Genomic DNA, 26,892 nt, shown 5'->3' on the forward strand with positions numbered 1-26,892 from the left:
TCAGCAGCAGAGAGTGGGGGCGGGGGGTGCTGCAAGCCACCTTTCCACCATCCATTTCACAATCCTGGGACAGCTTTCGACTGGTCTGGTAACCTGGTGAAGGTTAGAGCTACCCAAAGGCTCAGACTGACTGCCAATGACCACCAGGGGACACTGACAGCAAATGAATCTGGCCCTGTGCCATTTCCTCCCCAGCCATTCCCCACTATTCCAACTGCAGGAAGGAGGTGGCATGAAAATCACTACAGGAACTCTCCACTGCTTGAGGAGCCTCCCTACACAGGGGGGATCATTTTGCAGCTGGGACAGGAGCGCTAGTGTAGCTTGCACCACTGGAATGAAATGAAACGGCCCTGACACAGTGAAAGATCTGACCAGATGAATCTATCAGTTTCTCATGGTATAGTTTCTCTGTACTCGATGGGTGAAAGTCACCCCTGTGCAGAGGGCCAGAAAAAGGCCTGTTTACCCTGGAAGTCCCACTTAAACCCTAATTACATAGGATTGAGGTAGTGGCTAGTCCTCATGCTGGCCTTTCTTCCCCAGGGTGGATTTTATCCTACATGTCTTGGTCAATCTATGAGAACAAAACTTCACCAAAGACATTTGTGCTCAGTTCCTAATAAGTATTTCTCTCAAATGTTTCCCTCTTCTTTCCCTGAGTCTCTTAAATGTTTTTCTGGTATGGTTTAAAATCCCTGGGTTGCATTCACCAAGTACAGTTTTATTAGCGTACAGCTATAAATACTGCCACAAAGTTATTACTAAAAAGCTTTGGGTTTAACTAAAGTCTGTCTTAGCTAGGTTAATGCATGGGGAGAGTAAGCAAAAATACGAGAATTGTAAGGGGCAGAGCAGCGGAGGACAAAGGCATTTCTAGCCATCAAGAATAGGACATTCTTTGAGAATACTGATCATTTAAATATTAACAGCGGATATTTCCTCTTCAGCTGAAGTTTTAGATTTATTAAATCAAAAGGCCTGAACAATGTACTGGGATAGCTCTATAAAAATCTCTCTCTCTGCCTCTTTTTTCTCTTTTTATGCATCTTAGTCTGAATTTCTTGTGGGTTCTGCAGATTAATCGTTCAAGGTGTATTTGGTCTCATTCACTGTGTGCACACTTATATTCTAAATACAGAATAGGTGTAAAAAGGACGAATGCAGAACATATTTGCAATGCTGTAGAGAGCTGGAAAATCTGTAGCACTACTACAACTTCCTAGTGCGTGCAAAGCAGCTTTATTTTCTATTTTAGATTAATTCAGCAACTTTGCTGATTTTTGGTTCGGCCTGGATTCTGTAACAGAAAAGCTAAAGGGCACTGCTTCAATTCTGCCTTTATAAGTGTCACTTTGAAAAATGCCTTTTTTGGTCATGAGTTGAGTCATAAGCAGGCAGATTCTAAAATAACAGAAATTCAAGCTCTTTTCTGGGCCACTTTCTTCCATCTGTTAAATTGACATTATGCTGCTTATATGCAATATTATGTGGCACAAAGTCAAAGGGGAATCTCCATTGGTTGGATGCTGGAGGAGGCAGCATTGCTATCCAGTAAGCCAGCTCCATCACTGATGTAAGGGGAAGTTGGCTGTGGGGTGGGGCAGGGGCAGGATGGCATGGAGATCCACTACTCCTGATCCCCCACTGATGTACATTAATGTAATCCAGGGGTTGTCAAACTTGGGGTCGGGATCCCTCAGGGGGTCACGAGGTTATTACTTGGGGGGGGTCGTGAGCTGTTACTTGCACCCCAAACCCCGTTTTGCCTCGAGCATTTATAATGATGTTAAATATAAAAAAAAGTGTTTTTAATTTATAGGGGGGGGGGCGGTAATACTCAGAGGCTTGCTGTGTGAAAGAGGTCACCAGCACAAAAATTTGAGAACCACTGATGTAATCCATCCAAGCACATTAATGGGGTAACAGAGAATCAGTTCTCAACCAGACCACTTGTGACACTCTATTTTGGAGATCACCTTTGTTCAAACATTCCATAGGTCTACCTTGCAGTCAAAGGTGTGACTGTAGCTCAAATAACAATAGTGAAGCCAAGGCAGCAGAGGCTACCCAGGTTCCCAGGTGGGGCCCTCCAACCTGTGCTACTAGTCATCCTGCTGCAACACTCCTATTGTTATTTGAGCTAGCTAGATAAAAGTTAGCTTGCATATGTCTGCATGTGCTGCAATCACACCTTTCACTGCAGTGTAGACACACCCATTGTCGCATTTGCTGAAAATGCTTCAATGATTTGAGAATACTGGGCCTAAGTTTCCTTTACACTGCTCTGGCTGAGAGTTACTTCCACTTTAAATCCCTTGGAAGCCTCTATTCTTCACAGCCACCACAGGGCAGCTTTGAAACCAAGGGGCATGGTTCCAGCTCATGATCCTGGTGATAACCTGCCTAAGTTCCCACTCAGCATGATGCAGATGTATTCTTTACAGTGCAATGTTGAAGGAGGAGGGGGGAAAAGACCACACAGCACTTGCAAAGGACTTTCCTAATCAACCAGTACCTTCGTCATAGATCACATATGCCTCTGGAGTTGGTGTCACATCCATATCCAGCCCTGAGAATGTATCTATTGAAGGAGGAAGAAAAGATAGCACAATGATTACATGATATTTGCCTCCTGCAATTACTCTCTGAACACATTTTAAAATAAAAGCTGAAAGCTATTTAATCTGTATAATAATGAGACAACAACAGCAATGGTTCCTGACCGTTGATCTCTGGCCAGATCCCATGATAATAGGTGCACTATGAACATCTAGAGTAGATGAACGGGTGGCAGCACAAGATAGCCAGGAGGCTGCTTCTTGCAGAGCTGCTATACAAAATACCCAGTAGTGCATTCTCCAAGAATTCTGCCCTGGGGGGCCCACAGGATTCTTGGAGTAAAGGATGCTTTGCCTAGCATTCCTGTAACAGCCAGGTCAGGATTTAGCCCTTTGTTTGGTTTCATGGCAAGAACCCATGACATTTATAAGCAAGAATGGGTGAAGCAGCTCAGATGAAATGAGAACGACAGGGAACTTCTGCTCAAAATATTTTAGATGCAAAACAACTGAGATGTTTACCCCTGTGTGTAATGGACTTCCTTCCTCCCCTGTAAGTCACTTCAGCACCTCTGTGGTTCATGGATTCTCTCCTGGATCAATTGCTATCTTGTGAGTTTGGGGCTTTCCTTGCAGTCAGAGAAATGCATTTTGCAGTGCCTGTGGCTCAGGTAAGCCACAGAGCACAAGACCTAGACTAGCCATCCCGAACAGTACTGAGAAAATAGGAGCATCCTGATGGATTCCATTAAAGATAGGGCCACGTTAGAGGCCATCATAAATGAAGAGCTGGGCTTCAGGAGGAAGATGTGCCTGGGATGTAGGACAGTACATGCATAAGAGAAGGACTAAGACCTCAGAAGGTTTAGATAAATATCTGAATTCTGGGAGGCTTGCATCAACCTTTTGAAGTCTTTCTGTCACTTCTGCTCTATAGGCTGTAGGACCCAATCCTGAGGTATCTGGATTCTAATAGGCAGGGCCACCAATTATAATGGCCCCAATGATTACCATATATGGTTACTGATCTCAGCTACATTTTCCATAACATTTTAACAGCTCAGGCACAAAATCTCTTTGACCATACTTTACCATGATGCTTGGTGACAATGAAAAAAGAAAATTATTTGCCTTTCCAAAGAAACCCAAAACCAAAAGACCTCATTTCAAGTAGAATTATGCAAGGCTGGTTATATATATATATATATAAAACTAAAAACTATAGGCAGCTATATTAAAGATATTGTGCATATATGTACACAAAACACATGCACAGAGGCACACACATACTTGCATATACACATACACATGAGCACACTCTATCTTTCAAGTAATCTAGCTGCACACACCAGTATAAATTATATTAATGTATTCAACTATTTGACACATTTCATACCTTAACATTGTTCTGTACAGGATACTTTCTAAAGACATGTAATCTTCCCACTGTAGCTCTTAATATAGAAAATGTTAGTTATATTAAAGGTATTAAGATGTGTATTGAGCAATTTCAATTTCCAGTATTAAAGAATTAAAAATAAAATCTGAATCATATCAGCATGTCTCATTTATTTTTTATTAGAGAACAACAAACATATAAACCTTCATTTTCTAGTTCTTGCTATTACATTCAAACAAACAAACAAATAAACCTCAGACACTAGCTTGTATAATACGGTAATAATTTTAGTGCCAGAACAAATTTTGAAAATACAGGAAATTGGCTAATTCTTATCAGACTTTAACAGAACAAAAGACTGACATTTTCTCGTGGTAAACTTGTGCAGCTAACCGACAGGCAATCATACAAAGCAGTGAATGTCTATTGGACATCTGCCAGCATATGACACAGTGCGTTTTTTGATGAAGTCAGTGAATCTTCCCAACATAGGCAGCTGGCATTGATCACTAGTTATAATGTACACCCTCCTTTTTGAATACTGCCAGATAAATTATTGAGTATCAGATATACAAGAAGCTTTAAAAGTGTTAATGGGCAGATTTCACTCCTTAATTCTTCCTAGATTAATTACCTCTTGTCAAGACAACAGTCCGATTATACAGAGAAATTGTGTTTTCTTTTGTGTTTCGTCAAGTTCTCCAATTTACAGGGCTGTATTTCCTCAGCAGAGCTGTGGCACAGAAATGGCAGAGTTGTTGCAAAACAAACAAAATCCCCCCATAACTTTCTGGTTTGTGTGTTTTCATGTTCAGGTTGACTGTAGTTCCTTAGTTAGCTCTTCCTACATTGGCTGTAGCTCCCTCGGTTCCCCAATAGCGTTTACTTCGAGTTGCTACCACGTGAGAACTACAAACTTCCTTGTCTTCACTAGAATTTTTCCACATTCACCACAAGTCAACCAACATACACAAAAAAAGACTACCTTTTCTCTGAGTCTGGCCACATCCAGGGTTGAGTTGTCTGGGAAATATATGCTTGGGCTGCCAAACCCTTTTCTGTTAAATGTTGCTGAATCTAGTGAAAATGTTGACAATAAATTGTGCTGGGACAAGCAAGTATTCTGCCAAATATTAACAGACTTTGCCAAAGAATTAGTATAACATGTGGTGGCATTTTTGGCACTTACAGTGCAAGTCTGTTGGGAAGCCAAGTACTAATGGTGACAAAATATCAGGCTCTGGAAGAATAATTGTTCTACTAAAGACCCAGACAGAGGAGATAGACAGTGCAAAAACTCCCTTTGGAAACATTCAGGACAGAGCAGCAGCTAAAGTTTGGGGCATGTTGGTAGCCCTATATGGGAACTGGTTATCTTCCTTCAAACATAACGTAGCAGTTAAATAGGCACCTTGGAGGAGCTTTCATCTCAAGAATGTTCACCCAGACAGGGCAGGCTGTTTTATTGCATGTGTCAAACGTTGGACTAGGCAGCCAAGCTGAGGTTACCGAAATGTTATGGAGAGAGAAGCAAACATTTATTCCCCATAGAAATCCTCATAACTCTGAAGTGGGGATTAATATTTCTCAACCTATGTCATGTTGCAGGATCCAGGAAATGTCCTGTCCTTTCACACTTCCAATCTGATGCATTGGCAGAGACGTTCTTGACATGCTGTACTTTGAAAGAGGAACAGCTGTTTTTTCAGCACCATGCAATAAGGCTCTCTATAGATTTGGGTTGATTCGTGGATGATATAATGCCCCTTTTGCAAAGAACGAAACATAGGCCAGAGCTTCTGGCAAACTGGACACTGGAAAGGAAAGAAATATTAGTATTTAAAAGGTTCTTTAAACTTCAGAGAAAAATCAGCCAATGCCTTTATTAAAAATAATCCTGTAAAATATTTTTAGGGCCAGATTTTGAAAGCCTTGATGAGATTCAAGGCAGACTTACTCCATGAACAGTCCCACTGAAGTCAATGTGTCTGCTTGTGGAATAAGATACTGCCTAATATAAAGGCGATTAGAATTTGGCCCTCAGCTATTTTCATGGAGATATGGTCAATGATATGGTCAAAATGGATCAAAAAAAGCTGCCCTGTTATTTTTAAAGAGGTCCCTATATCAGAGATTCATACTAGAGAGGAAGAACAGGCCAGCGGTTAGAGCACTAATCTAGCACTTGGAAGACCTAAGTCACTACCGTGACACTGACATCTTGCGTGACCTTGGGCAAGTTCCTTAGCTTCTCTGTGCCTCAGTTCCTCATCTTTACAACAGGGATAATTCCTACCTCACCTGGTTGATATGAGGATAAGCATATTAAAAGACTGTAAGACGCTGAGCTGCTCTGGTACTGGGGATTGTATAAACATACATAGACACTATAAAACTCCCAGGCTGCCTAAGAAATTAGACTCATCTTGAATTGCCAGAGGTGGAGAATAAGGAAAATAGACAAACGTAACAGGAAAGATATAAAGGATTTCCATATTAAACTCAGAACTATAGGGGGAAAAAACACACCAAGAAAAGTGTCAACGGCTCTCATTTGATTTTTCTTAAACTGGGTCCCTTCCAAAACCATTTGCTGCCATAATGAAAGTGAGTTAAGTGCAGGAAAAATTTTAACAAAAGTAAACTGGATCACTAAAAGATAATGAAAAAAGTGCCAAAAAGGGAGTTGGCCTCAGTTAGCAGTAATAATACTAAAAACAATAGAGATAGAGATAATATCTGTCTCCGCCTCAGTCCCTTGTAAAGAACAGCTGTAAAAAAATAATTACAGTCAAAAATAGTTACCAATACTGGAAAACAAAGTATTTCGATGACAGCATGAAGCAAGTATGGGCAAACTATGGCCTGTGGGCCGCATTCAGCCTGCCAGCCGTTTTAATCCAGCCCTCAAGATCCCACTGTGAACAAATGGCCATGCAAAAATTCTTTTCTAAAAATAGCTAAAAGAAAAGAAAGATAGAGAGGGAATTCTTGATGATATGGGTGAAGTATCGTGGTTTTCTCAGCATGAATTTGGTTTGGCTGCACTACTCACTAGTGATAAAGCTACAAAAGGGTTATGCTGCTCATCCCAAATGAATGCCAACAACAAATACCACATGATGGTCATGTACTTAGTATGTCACACATATGTTTTAGGCCCTATCAATAGGATTCCTTACAGGCACAGAGCCCTGCACTAATGCATCTGTTTGCAGGGTTCAGAGTTTCTGAACGTTTTACTGGTATTACACATTATATCGTAAACTTCCACCTGTGTTTCCATTATCAAGAGTCAAATTGCACAGACAATAAGGGGTCCTAACTAATAAAGAGTTTAGAAACCTATAAAATGATCCCAAATATCTTCTCCATATATTATAAAGTCACGATTTTAAAGGCTTCATCTGATGACAGAGAGGAGGGATGTCCCAGTGAGCAGGGTGCTAGCCTGGTGTTTGGAAGATGCACGTTCATTTCTCTACTCTGCCACAGACTTTCTATGTGACCTTGGGCAAGCCTCTTAGGCTATGTCTACACTGTCTACATCTTGATGACTGGCACTTAGATAGGCTAGCCCAGGTATGAGCATCCTCTCATCAAAGCCCTATCTGTTACTGTCCCCTGGATTCTTCCCTAGTCAATTGTACAGAATTTATCTGCCCTGGAGGAAAAGGGGAACTGTGGGAAGGGCACTGGAAGACTATCAGCACTTTCATGATTTTGCCTGCAACTTCACTGCAAAGTGGGTGGGTTCCAGTCTGAGTTAAAGCAGATCTTGGACTCTTACCTATACCCAGACAGAGACTTTTCTGCATGGATGGTAGATGAGTTAAGGCTAAAACACAGGTAAGAGCCTGGGTTAACTGTGCAGGGTAGGCACAGCCTAAGTCTCTCTACTGGAAAGCTGCAAATCTCACATTGCCAAGGTTATAAAGGTCCTGTTTCTGACCCTTATGGACCGTGAGATATCGAACTTCAAATCTGTCACTGGTCCCAGACTGAACACTGTCCATCCTGGGTCTCAGGCAGTGTAATAAGGAGAAAGAAGGAGAATTCTTTTTGTTCAGTCTTGATTTAAAATAAACAGCCAGTGATTTTTAGAAGCTGCTAACAGTCTGGGATGTTAGAATGGGTAGCAGAGATGGACTGCTAGGCAGAGAGCAAGCGAGGCAGTCAAAGGTGCATATGTCTGCAGTTTTTCACATGGGTATCAATCCACACCACACCCATGTGGTACTCTTAAAGACCCACTGAAGAGTTGAGGCTGGGATTTTCAAATCAGTCTAAGAGAGTTAGGTGCCTAAATCCAATTGAAATTCAAAGCCCTCTCATGCTAAAGCCTGAACAAGTGGGACAGGGATTGCTGTAATAATTCCCCATTCTAAATATAAGGAACACTGCAAATCAATAGGTGCAGTAAATAAAAATAAATGCAGTCAGTGGCAAGACTTAAGGGCACCTACAGCAAAGTCCTACTTGTGTTACTGTCTAACAAAGATTATAGTTAATATTTCTTTGGCTCTGTGTCTCTCTCTATATATACATAGTCAAAAGTAGTTACACAAAATTACCTTCTAACTAATGAATACTAAGAATATAAACAATGACAATTCTGCCTTTACAAGGCAATAAAATCTCGCAGACAGATTACTCACCCAGTACAGCTGATTGAAGAATCTCCAATCTTCTGTTCATGGTAGTTTTTGTAGAAGACGTTTGTGTCCATCTCTCAGCTCATCATCAGCTGCCCATGTTTCTTCTTTCCATCTTTTCTGTGCTTTCTAAACTGATAGTGCAGCTCCCCAGATACCATTTACATTGTCTGTTTCTAAATCCAGTTACAGACTTCTATAAATGGGGGGCTGTAGGACAATCCGGTAGGCGCATCCAGGCCCAGTTTTTAAATATAAGGAGCTGTTTTCTGATGCTGCCTTCAAACGATGAGTGGATTGAATTTAGACCTGGCGTATGCAAGCTCAACAAAATTGACTTTGGTGAATTTGTTCTTGCTTACTTCAGATCTAAATTTGGCAATGTCATTAGCTTGTATTGCTAAAACAGAGATACAATGACAAGCAAGATCATTGCTTTATATTTAATGTGGGGAAAAAAAAGTTCTGTATGGCCCTGTACTTTATTCACTTAGAGCCAGGTCGATCTTTCTCCAGCTCCTAGGAGTGACATGCAATTCTTCTTGCTTGACAATCTATATCTGCTCCTTGTGTGTCTTCCAGTTATATCTTCCTACTTTACTGACAAAAACAAAATTTTACTATGGTTAGAACACTGCAGAGGCAACAGAGCTATAAGGAGTGAGACGGTTTCGATCTCTGTTTACAATGCACTCATATTCAAAAAAATGACAAAAGAGAGCAAGCGAGAACTAACAGCTATGAGAGGCACTGTTGATTAGTGGATACAGCTCTAGACTGGGACCCAAAAGACCTGGGTTCTGTTTCTGGTTCTTCCACTGACCTGCTGGGTGATCTTGAGGAAATAATGTCAGCTCTCTGGGCCTTGATTTCCCCATCTGTAAAATGGTGATATTTATACTGATCTCCTTTGTAAAGCACTTTGAAACCTATGGCTGTAAAGCACTATATAAGAGCTGGGCCAAGAGATGGGCCAAGCTCCCAAACTCCGCTCAGAGCAAGAAAAAGGTTGAGTCCAGATCTGCACTTTGCAGCTAAGATCCATCTCTGCTATTTACAGATGGACCCAGCAGCCTGCAATCGGTAAAGCAATGTGACACAGTGACAGAAGTCAATGGAGTCACACTGATTCACACCAGCTGGGAATCTAGCCTGCAGATTTTATAGTCTAGACTCCATAAAGCACTTGCTTCCCATGGACAGATGACGGTAACTGATAGATATACAAAATTAATGTGTAGTGCGGAAACGGTAAGCAACCCCAACATCTGTTGGCACAGTGCAGTGCTCATAGTGAATATCTGCATCCTTCCACCATAGCACTGAGAGACGTGATTGAAGAGTTAGACAAGCTAATCATGTTAAAGAGGGAATTTATACATATTATGTATAATCAACTGAAGAGGGGTCATCTACAGAACAGTTGCAACTCAAGTGATAAGGCATGTCATTGGGCAAATAGTCTAGGGAAACCGAGATAATAGGTTCATATGGATTAAAGTGCTAAAGATTATAGTAGGAATAGTGACAATATAAAAAGGCCACCTATTTGCTCAATAGTTCTGCCCCCATTGCTGCTTTCAAGCACATCTGCCACTTTAGTGAGAAAAACAAGTTTTTATTCCTACTGGCAGGACAATGCAGAGGAAATACAGCTACAGAAAAGCCAGATGGTTTATATTCTGCTCCATGCACTAGCAACAAAATTGTCAGCTAACTTCTAAGGACTCAGTGCTATGTCTACTGAGGTCAATGGAATTTTGTGTCATTTACTTGAGTGGAAGATGAAGCAGGCCATAAACACAGAATATTAGTTGATAGCTTATGATGAGGCTAGGAGCAGAAAGAACCCAGACTGACTTTCGTATCCCAAATTGAGGCCTCAACCAATCCAGCAGAGCAATGTTACATATGCCTAACTTTTAGCACATAATGAGTTCCACTGAAAATCAAAGTTCTCACATGCCTAAGGCTAGTCATGAGCTTAGGTTCTTCACTGAATTGGGGCCTGAGCTTGCAGGGTTGGCCATTAGCTTGTAACCTGAGCACATGTGATATGGAAATGACTGAGAGAGAATAAAATCACAGCCCTGCAATCCCTTTTCTGGTGAGGACAGTACTTTAATGCTCAGAGCACTACTCTTTCAGCCTTTAAAGATGAAGCTGTTTGTTCAGAAGCCAAAGACCTAAGATATTGGCCAGAAGAGTGACTGTTTAGTTACTTTAACTTATACAGCGCCGCACAGCCATCTGGAAAGGGGGCAGCTCCATGGAACTAAATCAAGGCTGTGAGTCAAAGCCCAAGGAAGTCAATGGGATCAGGCCCCAGTAGCTAGCTGATAACAAGTATTCATGTTTATGAGAGCTCAATAATGATTTGTGATGTGACAAGCCTTGGAGATTCTTTACAAGTATGTGCTGTTTCAGAGCGCAGTGAAATACTGAAACATTCCTCTTGCCTTTGTCAGATGGCAAACACCTCAAGTTTTCTCTTCCACAATCAATTGTCACTGGCAAGCTCGGAAGATCGCTTTTAAAAAACAAAGGTTTTGTTTTAAATTTTTGTAACTGTGCTGTACAGCCACACATACTGTGACTCAGTGACAGGGAGTAACAAGGATGCCAACTGGCAGAGGGCACAAGAGTTACATAGGGTTTTATAGGGATCCCCTGGGTCAGATTTATCCATCACAGTTCAATAAAGGATGGCATGTGATATCTCTACCAAGAGCCAGTAACCCACTGGTCATCATAGTCATTGGAAAATGTATTTATGGACAATATTTAAGGAGTTATGTGTCTATACCGAAAATTATGTTCTTAAGGTCTTGGTGTTAAAGCAGGTCACCAGGAGGTGACATATCTCAGAAATGTTCCTTTCAGGTAGGAGGTAGCAGACACCTATCTTCCTGTCTGGTCATATGTGTTCTGTGTATGGTATGCTTCACAATGTAGGCCTATTTGTATACTTAGCCAGGGGCTAAATAATAGATGGCAAAATCTACAAGAGAGGAAATTTACAAGATGAAACTAACACCAGGGGCAGGGGGCATTATGTTTATGAACAACAAATAAAGAATTGCTCTGGCATATCTTGGGATGGAAGGCATATCTTTGCATAGGAGGAAATCTAGCAGCATGTGTCTCTCATGAAAGGAGGGCCAAAGCTAAGCCTGGCTGTAAAACACTGCAAGGATCTGAGGTGAGCAATACTCTACAAAGCAGGAGAGTATCTTGTGAATTATGGCTAGGCTGTAAAATACATATAAAATAAAATCATAACATGCAAACATTTGTTTCCAGTAATTCTACTTGCTACAATTTAAATCTCTGTCCTATGCCAAATAAATGTATATTTGATTTCACTATAAACATCTCAGTGCTGTGTGTTAAGCTGACTGATGATCTGGGGTAGAACTGGTAAGGTGCCTCAACTGGTAAGCTTTGGAAGCAGCAAATCTGTGAACATGATGAGTGTCCAGCAGACCAGGGGCTGGACACTCCAGGGAGACTCTTGGAGGGCTCAGGAGTTGGAGTGTGCTTGCTGCTAAGCTGTAGAGCGACAGCGGGGTCTGTGACGCCTTGAAGGAAGTGCTTGTGTTGCCCATGGCTGGAGGAGTTGGGGAGATGACCCATGGCAGGCACACACAGGACTTTGTCACACTATGGGCAGGTGGTAGCAAAGTGTCTCACAATCTTGGCTACCCCAGGAAACATCATACCTACTATTTGAGCTTATATTATTGTTACCTTCTGCACTGCATTCAGGCAGGCCATCAGGCCCTATTACCAACTTGCCCTCCTCATCATACTGAGCATCAGTGCCTGGGGGACATGTAGGTAGTGGTTTCTCTGTCGGAAGCTCAGTAGTCGTTGGTTCAGGAGTGGTGGTTGTGATGGTAGTTGTTGTTGTAGTTGCAGTTGTGGTTGTTGGGGGAATTGTGGTCGTAGTTGTTGAAGAAGTTGTTGTTTTTTTAATCATTTCAAGACCAATCAGTGGTTTCCCTCCAAGGCTTACTACTGGTTTATCTTGTGCACTTGCTAGAGGTTTACTAAATCGCCCATGTCCAAACAAGGGTAATCCATCAGGACTCACTACTGGAGCACCACCAGCATCTACAAGAGAAGAACAAAACAAAAATATCTAATTGCAGATTCTCTGTGTTTTTAAATCATGGTATTTAGCATCAGCAGATTTCCATTTAGGAACCCAAAAGTCCCATACCCTAAGGAAATAGAGAAATGATGCAGGAGGACCTCATGCAAACCACAGTGTCATCTATTTTTATTAGCTGTTCTCTGAAGAGCTGGATTCCCAAGAGTGTATCAGAACTAGTGAAGAGAGGTATAGTAAATCCTGACTTAAAATAGGTAAATCCTGCTGGCTGGAATGCTGGAATGCTGAGGATACAGCCCTTTCCATGACTGATTCAGCAGCACATAACAGCACACAGAAGGGGTTTCATATATCCATTTCATTCATGTGCAAAGATTACACTTACTTTTCATCTCACATAGGTAGGTGAAAACATACATGTAAAAGGATTCATACCCTGATCCCTAATGTTATACACCAGATGCAAGGTTAGGATGCTGCAATGAGAGAGAAAAGGCCTGTCTTAAGTTATGGATACAACAGATATTCTCTGTAACTGTGTTTCATCTGCGTGTACTACATATGAGTCCATGAGACTTATTTAGATGGAGTCATACGTAATCACTAGTTATTTCACATATATCCCCCAGTTATTTTTTATTATTTCCTATTAATTTTAAAGAGAAAGTCACAAACTATGCTGTGGATAAATTGAGGGAAAATAGTTATTTATATCTATGTACATAAACAGCAAGATATCCACATATACCATACATTGTACTGGCTATTCACACAGTCCACATAGACATGACTGAACTGACTTCATGTGCATTTGGACTGCATAGGAATGCAGGATTAGTTTCTAAGGACCAGATCCTCAAAGGTAGATTTCAATGGGAGTTAGGTCCTAAATACCTTTAAGAATCTGGGCCTAAGTGCATATCGGCCTGATTCTGTGAGATATTAAATGCTTCCTGGTGGTGCCAGATGCCCTCAACTTCTAATTACTTCATGGTCATTGAGGACTCCATGTAAGAAGTATGCCTTGACTTTCTGTAAATATATGCGTTGGTACAGATGCTCTGGATGCCCCCTTCAAAGATCTGGGTACGTCCATACATGAGGTACATGTCACCTCATGAGGAGGGCATTTTTTTTCTACTCACGCTCCTGATTTCCCTGAGGAGATGCCATGTCCTTCTACCTGTTCTGATTGCCATTTCCAGCAATACCACCTGCTCATATGCCATATTAACAGAAATGACATTTCAGCATGGAGGATCTGTGAGTAAAAGGGTAGAATACCTGCTGACACATAGATTTGGATCCAGCCTCTCTCATTTCAAACTATAATCTAAAAGCAAATCCAAATCCAAGATAGGATCCTACTGCTAAGATTTTCTTCCTCTCCATTTCTAACAACAAGCCATACCATGGAATCCTTCTCAAGTGTGAAAATTAGCCATGTGAGCAAACTGGAGAGCAGAGGAAGGAGAATACTGCAGAATAGTATTCAAAGTGATTCATGCAGATTCCAAGTAGCTTGCTTAGTTTGAAGATATGCTAGAGATTTACTGATGAAAAGTGCAAGATGAGGGTTACGTATTATTATTAGATTTTGCTGCTCCATGAACATTTGAGCAATGGAGTTTCTGGGAAAGTTGTTCACCAAGGATGATAGCCACCCCTGTACAGAGAGGTCAGCACAAGGCCTTGCATTACTTAAGGCCTCCTTGTTAACTTCACTCCATGTGAACTCCAGTATTCGTATTCATATCCTGGAAGGCTCACCCTTCATGTAGAAAGTCCTCACATCCGTCATAATACAATGTGACTTAAAGGACCAATCACTCATCACGAATATCAAACAGTACAACAGCCAAGAGCCAAAGACATAGACAAAGCAACCCATGGGATGGAATATACACCTCTACCCCGATATAACGCTGTCCTCAGGAGCCAAAATATCTTACCATGTTATAGGTGAAACTGCATTATATTGAACTTGCTTTGATCTGCCGGAGCGTGCAGCCTCGCCTCCCCCCAGAGCGCTGCTTTACCACGTTATATCCAAATTCATGTTATATCGGGTCACATTATATTGGGGTAGAGGTGTATTTGCAAAAAGTCTTCATCAAACAATTAGGAATAATAACTACATTAGCTAAAATCAAAATTTATTCATGGATAATTCCCAAACAAAAATAAGGGCTAAACTCCCTGGATAAACTGTTCACTACAAATAGTTTGTCCGGCTCTATTGAAGAGAACTACAGAAACTGAAGAGACACACATTTTTACAGTGCTTCTAGCTCTGAGCAAAAGTTAAAACAATATTTTTAAAAATTACACAAAAATGACAAGTTGAAGCCGTATAAGGAAACACCCTTAAAATACTCGACATCCCAGTGAACAGATTTTTGGTTTTAAAAAAAACTACTACGGCCACAGGGAAGTATATTTGAGGGGTCTGAACTGTGGAACTCATTGCTACATGAAGTTGTTGAGGCAAAAAATCTTAATAAGATGCAAAAAAGGATTGGACATTTATATGTATAACAAGAACATTCAGAGTTGTCATAGATAATGGGATCAAAAATTAAAAATTAAATATATTAAACCTTGTGTTTCAGGGTTTAAAATGATCTCCAACTATTAGAAATCAGGATGAGAGCTAATTGGGGGTGGAGCAGATTATCCCACATCTATCTCTGAAGAGTCTGGTGCTGACTGTTGTCAAAGACAGGACACTGGACTAGATGCACCTTTGGGTCTTATCCAATATTGCAAACCTCTACATTTCTTTGTTTTATTCTCAATTCTGTTCAAAGGGGATGCTGTCATGATTGATGTATTTTTAAGAATCCACACATTATTACTGGCAGAAAGCTGGGATTTTTCTTCCCCCAGTAAATGTCAGCCACAGGAAGACTAAGTGTCCCTTTAGCAAATAACCTACCACTTTAAAATATCCACTTCACGGAAGAAGTCAGCAGTCATTTCAAATGTCCATCTCGGAGTTAGTTTTGTGGCTAGATCATAAGCTGATGCATTTCATGGGCCAAATTTTGTCTGGCAACATGAAGACAGAGGGCTAAATCCTCTGCTGCTGTGGCTGGCAACCAATCAGGGAAGCAGAAGGGATGGGTTTAGGGTGACTGGATGTCCTGATATTTGGGGCTTTTTCTTATATAGGCTCCTATTACTTTCCACCCCGTCCCGATTTTTCACACTTCCTATCTGGTCACCCTAAATGGGTTGTCAAGTAGTGAATCATGGCTCTCTGATTCTCTGCCTCAGGCCCAGGAGCAGAGATGCAGATTCCACTCATCTTGTATCCAATTTCGCCTCCTCCAAGATGTCACAGAACCCCATTCTATTGCACATTTACAGGTGCAATTACAAAGAGATAAAGGGGGATATGGCCACAGGGAAAGCAGCCTTGGTTGGCTGTATGGTCATGAGTGACAGCCCCCAACGAGCAATTGTTCCTATACAAAACCACCCATGCAAATTATCCCTGTTCCCAGCAGGAACAGCTGTGCCAGGAGGTTGCTCTCCGGCTGAACAGAGGAGCAGGTTAACACTGTCTGTACAGTATATTTCACACTCATCCCTATTTATAGATTGACAAGAATATAATTGTAAGCTCTTCGGGGCAAGGACTGCACCTACCTTTGTGTTTGTCCAGTATTTGTTAAAAAAGGGCCCTAATCCTGGTCAAAGTCCCTGGGAATGATTATAATATAAATATTAAGGTCCCCACTGAACTTATGTTCAATGCCCTGTATGAGGAAGGGTGGTGTGTAGCTGAGCTCCTCCTGGAAGAGCCTGGACTAGGAATTATCATCTTCCTTGCTGCTCCGTGTACGAATTAATTTAATGCAGGCCTTTTTGGGGCTCAGGTTACTTCCTCTCATACTGGCTCAGCTCTGATCAGGTTGAGAGTAAACTCTCCCTGCCCACCTACTTGGGGGAGGAAGACACCACTGGGTGTAATACCATGGCCTCTTCACACTCATGCAGTGAAGAGGATATTCCCCTTATTGCCTTGTGCTGCCATATTAAACTGGGCTACAATCCGTCCCTAAATAAAATCAATATGCCACTTCTGCCATATTTGCTAGAATTTTGCACCATGGATATGAAAACTATATTTCTTTAGGAAGAAAGTCTGTCCTTACCAACAATAGTGCGTCCATCTCCTCCTAGTTTCACTCGGAGGGGCTTTCCTTGGGAATCTTGGAGGTATCTTCCTTCAGCATTTAACACTAGCCCTCTGTCGAGATCTACAATCTAAAAAGCAGCGATAGAAATACTGAAACTCACCTGACATGAAAAAATGTGAAATTAAATTTTACCATATTAGTAACAGCAGGAAAGAGAGAAGTTTGAAGTTACATTTTCAGAAGTGCCTGAATCACTTAGGGAGAGATTTTCAAAAGAACAAATGGCAGTTAAGTCCCTAACTATTAATTGTGCCTTTGAAAATCACCTCGTTAGGAGCCGAAGTCCATAGGACTCCAAAATTACTTAAGCACTTTTGAAAATGGTATTTAGGCTTGTAAGTGACTTGGGCCCAAGTTTATAAAGGTATTTAGGTGTTGCTTAGCTCAGCATTGTAATGCATAAATAATTTAGGAGCCTAAATAGCATTTTCAAAGGGACTTTAGGCCCTTTGAAGCCAAAATCCCATAGACAATCAATGGTAGTTAGATTCCTAAGTGCCTAAATCATCTTTGAAAACAAGTGTTAGGCTTCTAAGTCAGTTAGACATTGAAACGCTGAGTGCAACAATGCCCTAAAGACCTTTAAAAACTCAGGCTGTAGGCACTTTTGAAATTTTTACTCACCCTTTAATTTTAATTGTTTCCAAAAATGATTTCATATGTTTACAAAAGGAAACCAAAAGGTTTAGATGCATCAAGCCAGACATTATGGAAGACGGGTGCTAAGTGTCAGATCAAAATAGTTTAAATTTTTTAAATGCCCATGTGCATGTTTTTCACACTATCTTGAAAATGTCTTCCTCAACAGGCATTTGAATATGTTCATCTAATACACACTAAGAATGCTAAAATGCCATATGATATTTATTTATTCTGTGCTGTTATTCAGGTTGCAGGGTACCTTACTCTTTGAGCATCCCCTTGATTGCAATGGGACTATTTGAGGAGTGAGGCACGAAACAGTGTGGGCCAGAAATAAAAATTCCTTCCATACATAGGCTGGTTATCAACATGGTAGGTGGGATTTGCCCTGAACAGCAGATTTTAGAAGGCATTTAGGCACCTAGGGATGACTAATAGTATGTTGGGAACTATGAGGAAAGGGATCGAAAGCAAGACAGAAAATATTATAACGTCCACCCCTTCAATACTGTGTCCAGTTCTGGTTGCCTCCATCTCAAAAAGGATATAGAGAACTGGAAATGGTTCAGAGAAGGGCAACAAAGATGATCAAGGTTATGGAATGGCTTCCATATGAGGAGAGATTAGGGCTATTCAGCTTGGGAAAGAGATGACTGTGGGGTGGGGAGGGAAGGGGAATATAATAGAGGTTATAAAATCATGAATGGTGTGGGAGAAGTGACTAGAGGAGTGTTATTTACCTTTTCACACAGTGCAAAAACCAGGGGCCACCTGATGAAATTAATAGGCAGCATGCTTAATACAAATAAGTACTTTTTCGTAAAATATGTAACTAACCAGTGGAGCTTATTTTCATGGGATGGTGTGAAGACCAAAACTGTAACTGGGTTCAAAAAAGAACTGGATAAGTTCCTGGAGGATAGGTCCATCAATTATCAGAGGGATAGCCATGTTAGTCTGGATCTGTAAAAAGTGACAAAGAGTCCTGCGGCACCTTATAGACTAACAGAAGTATTGGAGCGTGCTATAAGGTGCTACAGGACTCTGTCGCTTTTTACAGGTCCATCAACAGCTATTGGCCAAGATGGTATGGAAGGCAACCCCAAGCTTGGGGCGATCCTAAACCTCCTACTACCGGAAGCTGGGAATGAAAGACAGGGATGGATCACTCGATAATTGCTCTGTACTGTACAGTCCTCCTGAAGCTCTAATTCAGGCCACTGTCGGAGACAGAATACTGAGCAAGATGGACCATGGTCTGACCCAGTCTGGCAGCTCTTACGTTCTTACATTGAAAGAGACACCTAGCGGAATTTTCAAAAATGCCTTGGCACTTAACTCCCACTGAAATCAATGGAAATTAGATACCTAAGTGCTTCTTAAAAACCTACAAGATGTCTATCTTTATGTGCCCGAATACCTTTAAAAATCTGGTGCTGAGGGCTTGTCTGCATAGGAATGCTATTCCACAATAAGACAGAGTTTGAGTTTAAAGCTCAATAGCAGCTATTCTGCAGTAACTGCCTGTGTGGATACTCTTATTCTGGAAGAAGAATGTCCTCATAGGCAACTATAATGGAATAGCTGTTACGGAATAGTTATTTCAGAATAGCTGTGCTGGTCAATTTCCCCATGTAAAGAAGAGCTAAGTTTGACATAACTGAAAAGCACTTAATTGAAGTCAGTGGAGTTTATGCTGCTAAATTACATAAGTGCTTTTGAAAATCCAACTCCTTAAGCCCTAAATCAGCTATTTAAATCACACAACAATAAATACATTATTTTTTTTCATAGAGTCATCAATTTTAAGGCCAGAAGGGATCCTCAGTCTGATCTCATTTTATATTCTTTTTGGTGAAGAGCACCATTTCTTTTTTAAAAAAATAAGTCAAAGCATCTTGAATTTGCAAAGAAGATCACCCTACCCACTTTGTTCCTTGAGGACCATTGATTATTCTTTGTCCACTTAGTTTTCCATTATTACCAGGTAGTATTTTCCCATTTATATTTGTTTTTGTTGTAAGATTGGGCCTACCATTACTACCTGAAATAGAGAAAACAATATATTCAGTATTCTTAACAAGCATGTGCACAGAACCAAACCACACTTTACAACATGAACAAATACAATGGTCATTACAAACTGTGCTTAATTATTTACACATAAAGGGATACGTCCAGTACATAATCAATCATCATCATCACGTTCCTATTACACCTCTGGCGTTTAGGGCAGTGACAAAGCTCTTCTACTCCTGTCTGTTTCTCGCAACTCTTTCAATGGTTCCCCAGCTCTGCCCCAGGTTTTTCAGCTTGGTTTCCACAGCTCTTTGCCATGTTATTTTCGGTCAGCCTCGTTTTCACTTGCCTTCAGGTGTCCATCTTATTGCTATGCTGATGATGGAATCAATTTATGTACTGATTCCAGTAAATAAAGCTGGGTTTAAAATAAACTAAATATAAAGGGTTTGATTCACCACTACACTCTGGCTACTGTGCACTGCTCTGTTGATGCAAAGAAGATGTAAACCTGGCCTAACTGGCTGCTTAAACCTGATTTATGGCTGCTTTGTGTCATGTTATGGCTGCCTTGCACCATTTCAGTATCAGTAAACCAGGCCCAGAACCGATTAAAACTAGGAAATTCAAAATTAAAGCTGAAACCCAAACCATTATAATGATTACAGACATTTATAAGGCACCCATCACCACAGTGCTTGCATGCCTTCTCCATAATTTACAGTAGATCAAGAAATTACATAGCACTCAAATTAGAGAGTGTATATCCTCAGTGAACCTACAGCACCCAGATCAGTTGACCTGAAAAGTTTAGAACAAAGGGATTACCAGCCATGGAACTATCTGCTGAAGGATTCCAGTATCTATTGTTAGGGGATCTCATCTTGCATCACACGGTAAGAAAGGTCTAGCTTGGCTCTTGATGATTTTCTGGTGGGAACAAATTCAAAAACCCCGAGAACACCTTGGCACCACACTTGCAATTTTTACCCTACGGACTGACTGCTTTTAGCAGGAATGCTTCAGCTAATGCTGTAACGGGGAAAGTGTCTCTGAAATAAATAGCAGCCACATGAACGCCCTGCTAAAGAAAGGACCAAATATGTTGCAATATGTCAGCTCAGCGGGTTTCACATTAAGAATGTATTTTCATTCTGGAGTTTTTAGCCTTCCGTTGGTTCAGACTAGAAAATTAGGGGTTTGTTTTAGATATACATAGCAGACCCAGTCTTGCTCCCATGGAAGTTAATGGGAGGTTTGCTATTGACTCAAGAAGCCTGGATCAAAACCTTAGTTTTCATATAAGTATAAGAAGTGGAAAGAACAAAGAAAAACATACAAAGTGTCTGGGCCTGATTCTCCTCTCAGTTATATCATAGTAAATCAGGAGACACTCCACTGGAGAGTGACTTTTGATATACAATCTGGCCAGTTATTTTTAAAAGTAGGCATTTACATTTCTGTTGGGATGCACTGTTGGAACACTTTCATATCTGTGCAGCAGAAAACAGCATTCCACACTGATTTGTTCGGAAGAGGACAACACTTGTTTTCTTTCTAACATGTTTGGCCTGTCTGCTCTGATCCCTGTTGGATTTTAAACAAAGCAGACGCACAATTTCCAAATAGATCTTTAGTCACTAAAAACATTCTTGAACTTCATAAGCATTTTTAAAAAGTCCATCACAATATGGAATCATTTTTTTTAATCAAACCCTATACTGACCTTTTGCAAAGAACCCAAAAGGGGTGCGGGGGTGGAAATGCCTCTATAACAGTTCTCCTCTGCTCTAGAAGAAAACACTGAAAGAACAAACCTCATCTCACACAGCTTTGTATAATATAATTTCGCTCAGAGCTAGAACAGCATTAGCTTCATCTACAGGCACTCAACCATGGGATGGAGAGCAATTTTAGAATCCTGCCCCCATCAAACATATGCAATGCTCAGTCAACGTACACTCCCTTTGCTGGTAGCTTTCAAGTTCTGTTCCTGCTGAGGAGGTGGTATTCCAGCTCCACACAGACAGAGATAACTGGCAGATCTAAAAATCTGAAGGGCTTGATTTTTAGATCACCCACGGGTACCATTTCAGTCTACTGGAGTTGTGGGTGCCCAGCACCTCTGGAAAATCAGACTCTACACTCAATCTCTCATCCAGGATTGTCCTGGAGTCTCCAGAAATTAAAGATGAATCTTTAATTAAAGATTATGTCATGTGATGAAACCTCCAGGAATAGATCCAACCAAAATTGACAACCCTAGCATTGCCCAGTTTCCATACATAGTCCCTGACTCTGTCATCTGATCCCCTTGAGAACACCCTGAGCCTCACTGATTTTGCAGGACACCCCAAAGGTATATGCATCAGGTCAGATTGTAGGATAAAGTCTTCTGACTGTGGTCTCTTCCCATATCACCCTCTGTGTTTGTACCGTGCACAGCACAATGGGGACCCAACTCTGATGGGGCTTTCTGGATACTACCAAAATATGAATAATACTTTACACTGAATTATATACTTTAACTTGTATCCTGATGAAACAATATAGCTTTCATCTAACAACTGATAAGTGGAGAGGAACATTCAAGACAGTAAAATTCATAAACTAATTTAAAACATATTACCTTGTCTATATGGAGGTCTGACAAATTGCCGCTGAGAAAGGTTTCGTTGCCTTTGTAGTCGTTGATGGGGCACGACAGGGGATGAAGATGAAGTAAGAGTTGGAGAAGCAGGGCGTGTGGGATACAGCTGAGAAGGCACAGATATGGATGCAGAGGAGCCAGGCCAGTCCAGTCTTGGCTTAGAAGATCTATGTGGTTTGTTAGGAGTCTGAGAAATTCTTGAGACTACAGAAGAAAATGACCTGCCTTGTGAGGCAGGAAGAGATTGTTTTGAAGTGGGAGGTTCTTCCTCCTCTTTTTCTTCTGCAGAGTTTACTTTGTGTATTAGACGAGAGCCCATGGGTTTCCTTTTATCCCTGGCACCATTGCCATTCATATTTGTACTGCCTCTAGAATTGGAGGAAGATGACCATCTTGCTGCTGAAGATAATGTGGGTTTCTCCTTCACTTCTCCCTCACCATCATCATCATCTTTTGAACCTGACTGGCGAGATTTAGATATAGAGGAGAAAGGAGCTTTTGGAGAAGGTTCCACTTTTGATGGTTGTGACTGGAATGGTCCATATTTTTTCTCACTTTTGAATGCTATTCTAGTAGGGACTCTGGAACCTGAATGGTAATTAGGAACTGAAGGATGAGTTTGTCTTAAAGAAGTGGAGGATGACTTTGAAGATAAAGAAGTATCCCTGCTATTCTGATTGTCCTTTGCTGTGTCAGTGATGGAGCTAGAGCCTGGCTGAGAGGGTTCTGACTGATAGGAAGATGAAGATTGTTTATACGAATCTGACACCTGTCCATTTGAAGTGGCTACCCTGGATCCAACATGTCTGCCTGCTGGCAAAGATGAACTTGATCCTCTGGAAGAAGTTAGAGAGTCATGACTACTTTTGTGTTTTTCATCAACTTTACTAATTTGAGAAACTGACTGCTGGAGCTTTGAAAGAGATGAGCTAGAACTTCCCTGAGACAAAGAGGTAGATATTCTCCTAGAAGAAGAGACATCTTTAGGAAATGCAGAATGGGCATTTATTTTGTCATCTGCTTCCTCCTCCTCAGCCACATCCTCATCCTCCTGCAATTTTTCATTACTTTTGTGGGAGATCTGAGAAGGAAGCCAGCCTCTAGAATTTAATAAGGAGAATGGAAGTTGAGACTGACCCGCATGTGCCTTTTGAGAAGAGCTTGGTTCTGAATGGAGAGGTTTTTTAGATGAAAAATGAGAGCCTCCAGTTAATGTTTTTTTAGACAAAGGTATACTTTGTTTTGATTTCGCAAAGGTTTCCTTCACCTCCTTACTGTCCTGATCATCAGGTTGTTGTTTGGAAGTAGAAGACTGTACACGAGAATACTTTTCTGCAGTAGCCACTGATGAAGACCCAGTGGAAGATGACGAGCCTGATAAAGCTCTTGACCTTGCAAACTGACCATTTGTTACCTGGTGAGAAACACTAGGACTAGAGTGGTGGTTAGTTTTGGTAGACGAGGGAGATCTCCCAGATATTGAGGGCAATGAAGAAGATCGGTGGACTGTAAGCAAAGAGCCTGATTTTGTGGGAGTTTCCTCTATTTCTGTAATAAGAAGTTCATCTTCTGAACCAGGGAGCTGTGATTTTTGTTTGACTGGCTCTCTGTGGTGAACACTAGACTCTACTGAAGGACTTCTTCTAGAATAGACTGCTGCTGAAGATGACAGTCTAGAAGAGGAAGATGAATGGTCATGTGCAATAGTTGAGGGTAAAGGTTTCTCATCTTCACCTTCCCGTTCTCTAGTATCTCTCTCAATATTGGAACTAGACCTAGTGGCACTAGCTGAGGTTAGGCGTGCATTAGTCTGAGGATGAACCTTTGAGGAGACAGCAGAATACGGGGGTTTAGAGGGTGGTAGCTTAGATTCTTGACTACTACTGATCTTGTTTGGAAACTTATTGATTGTATGAGATGACTTGTGCTTGAGCAAATTAAAATGTTCAGAGGCAGTCTGTCCTAAAAAAGACCTAGAATTAAACCTAGACGAGGAAAAGTCTTGTCTTTTCTCTTCGCCTTCTGTTTCTGTGTCCTCACTATAATTACCATCATCAACATCCCTTCCATCATACTTGTGTTTAGCAGAAGATGGAATGCGTGAGTTAGTCAAAGTATGACTAGCAGAAGCAGAAACAGCAGACTGTGATGATGCAGCGGCCGTGGCTAATTTTGGATCCTTCAACATGTGAGGATTAGAACCTGAGTGAAGTTTCGTTTGCAGTGACGGAAGTGAATCTGCATCATGAGAAGAACTGGAACTTGACCTATCATTTCTACTATCTGCCTCTTTGTCATCATAATTGTCATAACTATCCAGGGTATCAGAGTGAACTAATTTAGAAGAGGGATAGCGTGAATGACTTTGAGAGTTTGTAACTGTTGATGATGTAGGTAATTTAACTGGCACAGAAGAGATGTGTGGCTTAGTCTGATGGCTCTGGACCACCTTGCGAGACACAGAAGACTGCCGATTCAATGGTAAAGCCAAGCGAGTGTGTTCTGGAGTTTTAGGAGATACTTGACTAGACCCTGTTTTTTTTAATGGCACAGAATCTAGACTTATTTGCTTTTCCTCCACACTATCTGCAATATCATGAGGTACATTTTCAGCAGGAAGATTATCTAAAGGGATTTTAGGGGAAGAAGGAATATTAGAGTTGCCTTGTCTCTGACGCTTTGTTTCATTATCTGTGTACTTAGAAATGGGAGAAAATGCAGAGGATGAGGAGCGTTGGGACAAGGAAGATGAAGAGGAGCCATGTTTGTCTGTGCTCATTTGTCTTGTCCTTACTGGAGTGCGTGGCCTAACTGGTGTTCTACCTGAAGAAAGGACAGAGGGAAATGGCCGGCTAGGAGAGTAGGGCCCAATGTTTCTTCTCTGATCTTGGGTTTTAGGCAATGCTGTTGGCATTTCAATGGAGGAATCTTGATCATCTGTGACTTCAGTGAATTGGGGATCAGGTTCTCGCTCTGATGTCTTTTTAGAGAATAGCTGTGATTTACTCAGCACCCCACTACCAGTCAACAGTTTATTCTTAAACTCAGAAAGAGGACTTTTTGTATCTCCACCACTAGGAGAACTAGATGAATGAACAGCAGTATGCTTAGAGGAAGCTGATGGTTGGATTTTCCGAGAAGGAACAGAAAAGGTTCGAGATGGGGATGAAGGCACATCATCACCAGGTTTTTTAGACTCCATATTATCTTGAATGTTTGTTTGTTGATGAACATTTGAATCATCCCTACTGGCTGCAAAAGAAAAAAAATACATTTTTTTAAAAATTCACAATGATACAGTATATGTAAAAACAGCATAAAAACTGCCTAAGAAAAATGAATCAGCCAACAAGATCCAGATCATGCTTTAGAACATTGGACAATACTTAATTCAATGTTAGTCAACCTACTGGGAAATACAAATATCACTACATTATCAATTGGGGAAAACTTAATATAATAAAAATAAATAATAAGTCAGGTGAGAGTAGGCAATGCAATACAAATAATTGGAGCCAGATCTTCAGCATAGCTTTATTGATTTAACAGGTTAATAGATTCTAAGGGCAGAAGGAACCATTTTGATCTAGTCTAGCGTTTTTCAAAGTTTGGGTCATGACCCAGTACTGGGTCACGGTATGTCAGATACTGGGTTGCTCTAGTCAGCATCACTGACCAGGACATTAAAAGTCCCATCGGCAATGCTGCCCAGCTAAGGCAGGCTAATGCCTACCTGTTTCGACACCACGCTGCACCCCGGAAGCGGCCAGCAGCGGGTCCAGCCTCTAGGCAGGGGGGCCCTGGGGCTCCATAAACTGCCCCCACCCCTAGCACCGGCTCTGCACTCCCATTGGCCAGGAACCAGCCAATGGGAACTGGGGTGGGGGGCGGTGCCAGCAGGTGAGAGTCACGCAAAGCCATTTGTGTGCCTCCGCCTAGGAACCAGACCTGCTGCTGGACACTTCTGGGGCACAGTGCAGCCCGCAGTGCCAGGACAGCTGGGAAGCCTGCCTTTGCACCCCGGCTGCACCGCTGACCCAACCTCACACTCCAACCCCTGCCCCAGCCCTGATCCCTCCACAAACCCAGAACCCCTTCCTGCACCCCAAACTCCTCATTCCCAGCCCCAGCCCAGAGCCTGCATCCCCAGCCCAGAGCCCTGACCCACTCCTGCACCCCAAACCCCTGTCCCAGCCCAAAGCCCCCTCCAACATCCCAAACCCCTCATCTCCAGCTCCATGGGATCATGGGCATCAACAATTTTCAACTGGGTCCCCAGAAAAACACACTGATCTAGTCTGATCTCCTGTATAGCACAGGCCATAGAACTTCCCCAAAATAATTCCTAGAGCAGATCTGTTAGAAAACCATCCTGTCTTGGTTTAAAAATTGTCAGTGCTGGAGAAGAAATCCATCATGACTCTTGGTAAATTGTTCCACTGGTTAATTACTCTCACCATTAAAAACATAAGCCTTATTTCCAGTCTGAATTTGTCTAGCTTCAGCTTTCAATGCAGCTATGCTGAAGTATACCAGCTGAGGATCTGACCCTTAATGCTACATTAATAATAGACAACAGATCATGTTTTTGTCTATATAACAATATATTCAAAGTAAAAAGCAAATATTTTGGAGTTTTGC

The 26,892-nt window shown here is 41.4% G+C and overlaps 1 protein-coding gene across 1 annotated transcript in view; it reads right to left on the minus strand.

Annotated features, from left to right (window-relative positions):
• Nucleotides 1–26,892, minus strand: part of FNDC1 (fibronectin type III domain containing 1) — a 130,183-nt gene that overhangs the window by 35,885 nt on the left and 67,406 nt on the right. The window contains exons 8-12 of the mRNA XM_050949406.1: nt 22,231–25,503; nt 19,508–19,626; nt 16,896–17,007; nt 12,366–12,731; nt 2,519–2,584 (exon numbers count right to left, since the gene is read on the minus strand). Of these exons, the coding sequence (XP_050805363.1) occupies nt 2,519–2,584; nt 12,366–12,731; nt 16,896–17,007; nt 19,508–19,626; nt 22,231–25,503 (3,936 nt within the window). The remainder of the gene's footprint in view (nt 1–2,518; nt 2,585–12,365; nt 12,732–16,895; nt 17,008–19,507; nt 19,627–22,230; nt 25,504–26,892) is intronic.

This window comes from Gopherus flavomarginatus, chromosome 4, assembly GCF_025201925.1.
Source record: "Gopherus flavomarginatus isolate rGopFla2 chromosome 4, rGopFla2.mat.asm, whole genome shotgun sequence".
NCBI classification, from domain to species: Eukaryota; Metazoa; Chordata; order Testudines; family Testudinidae; genus Gopherus; species Gopherus flavomarginatus.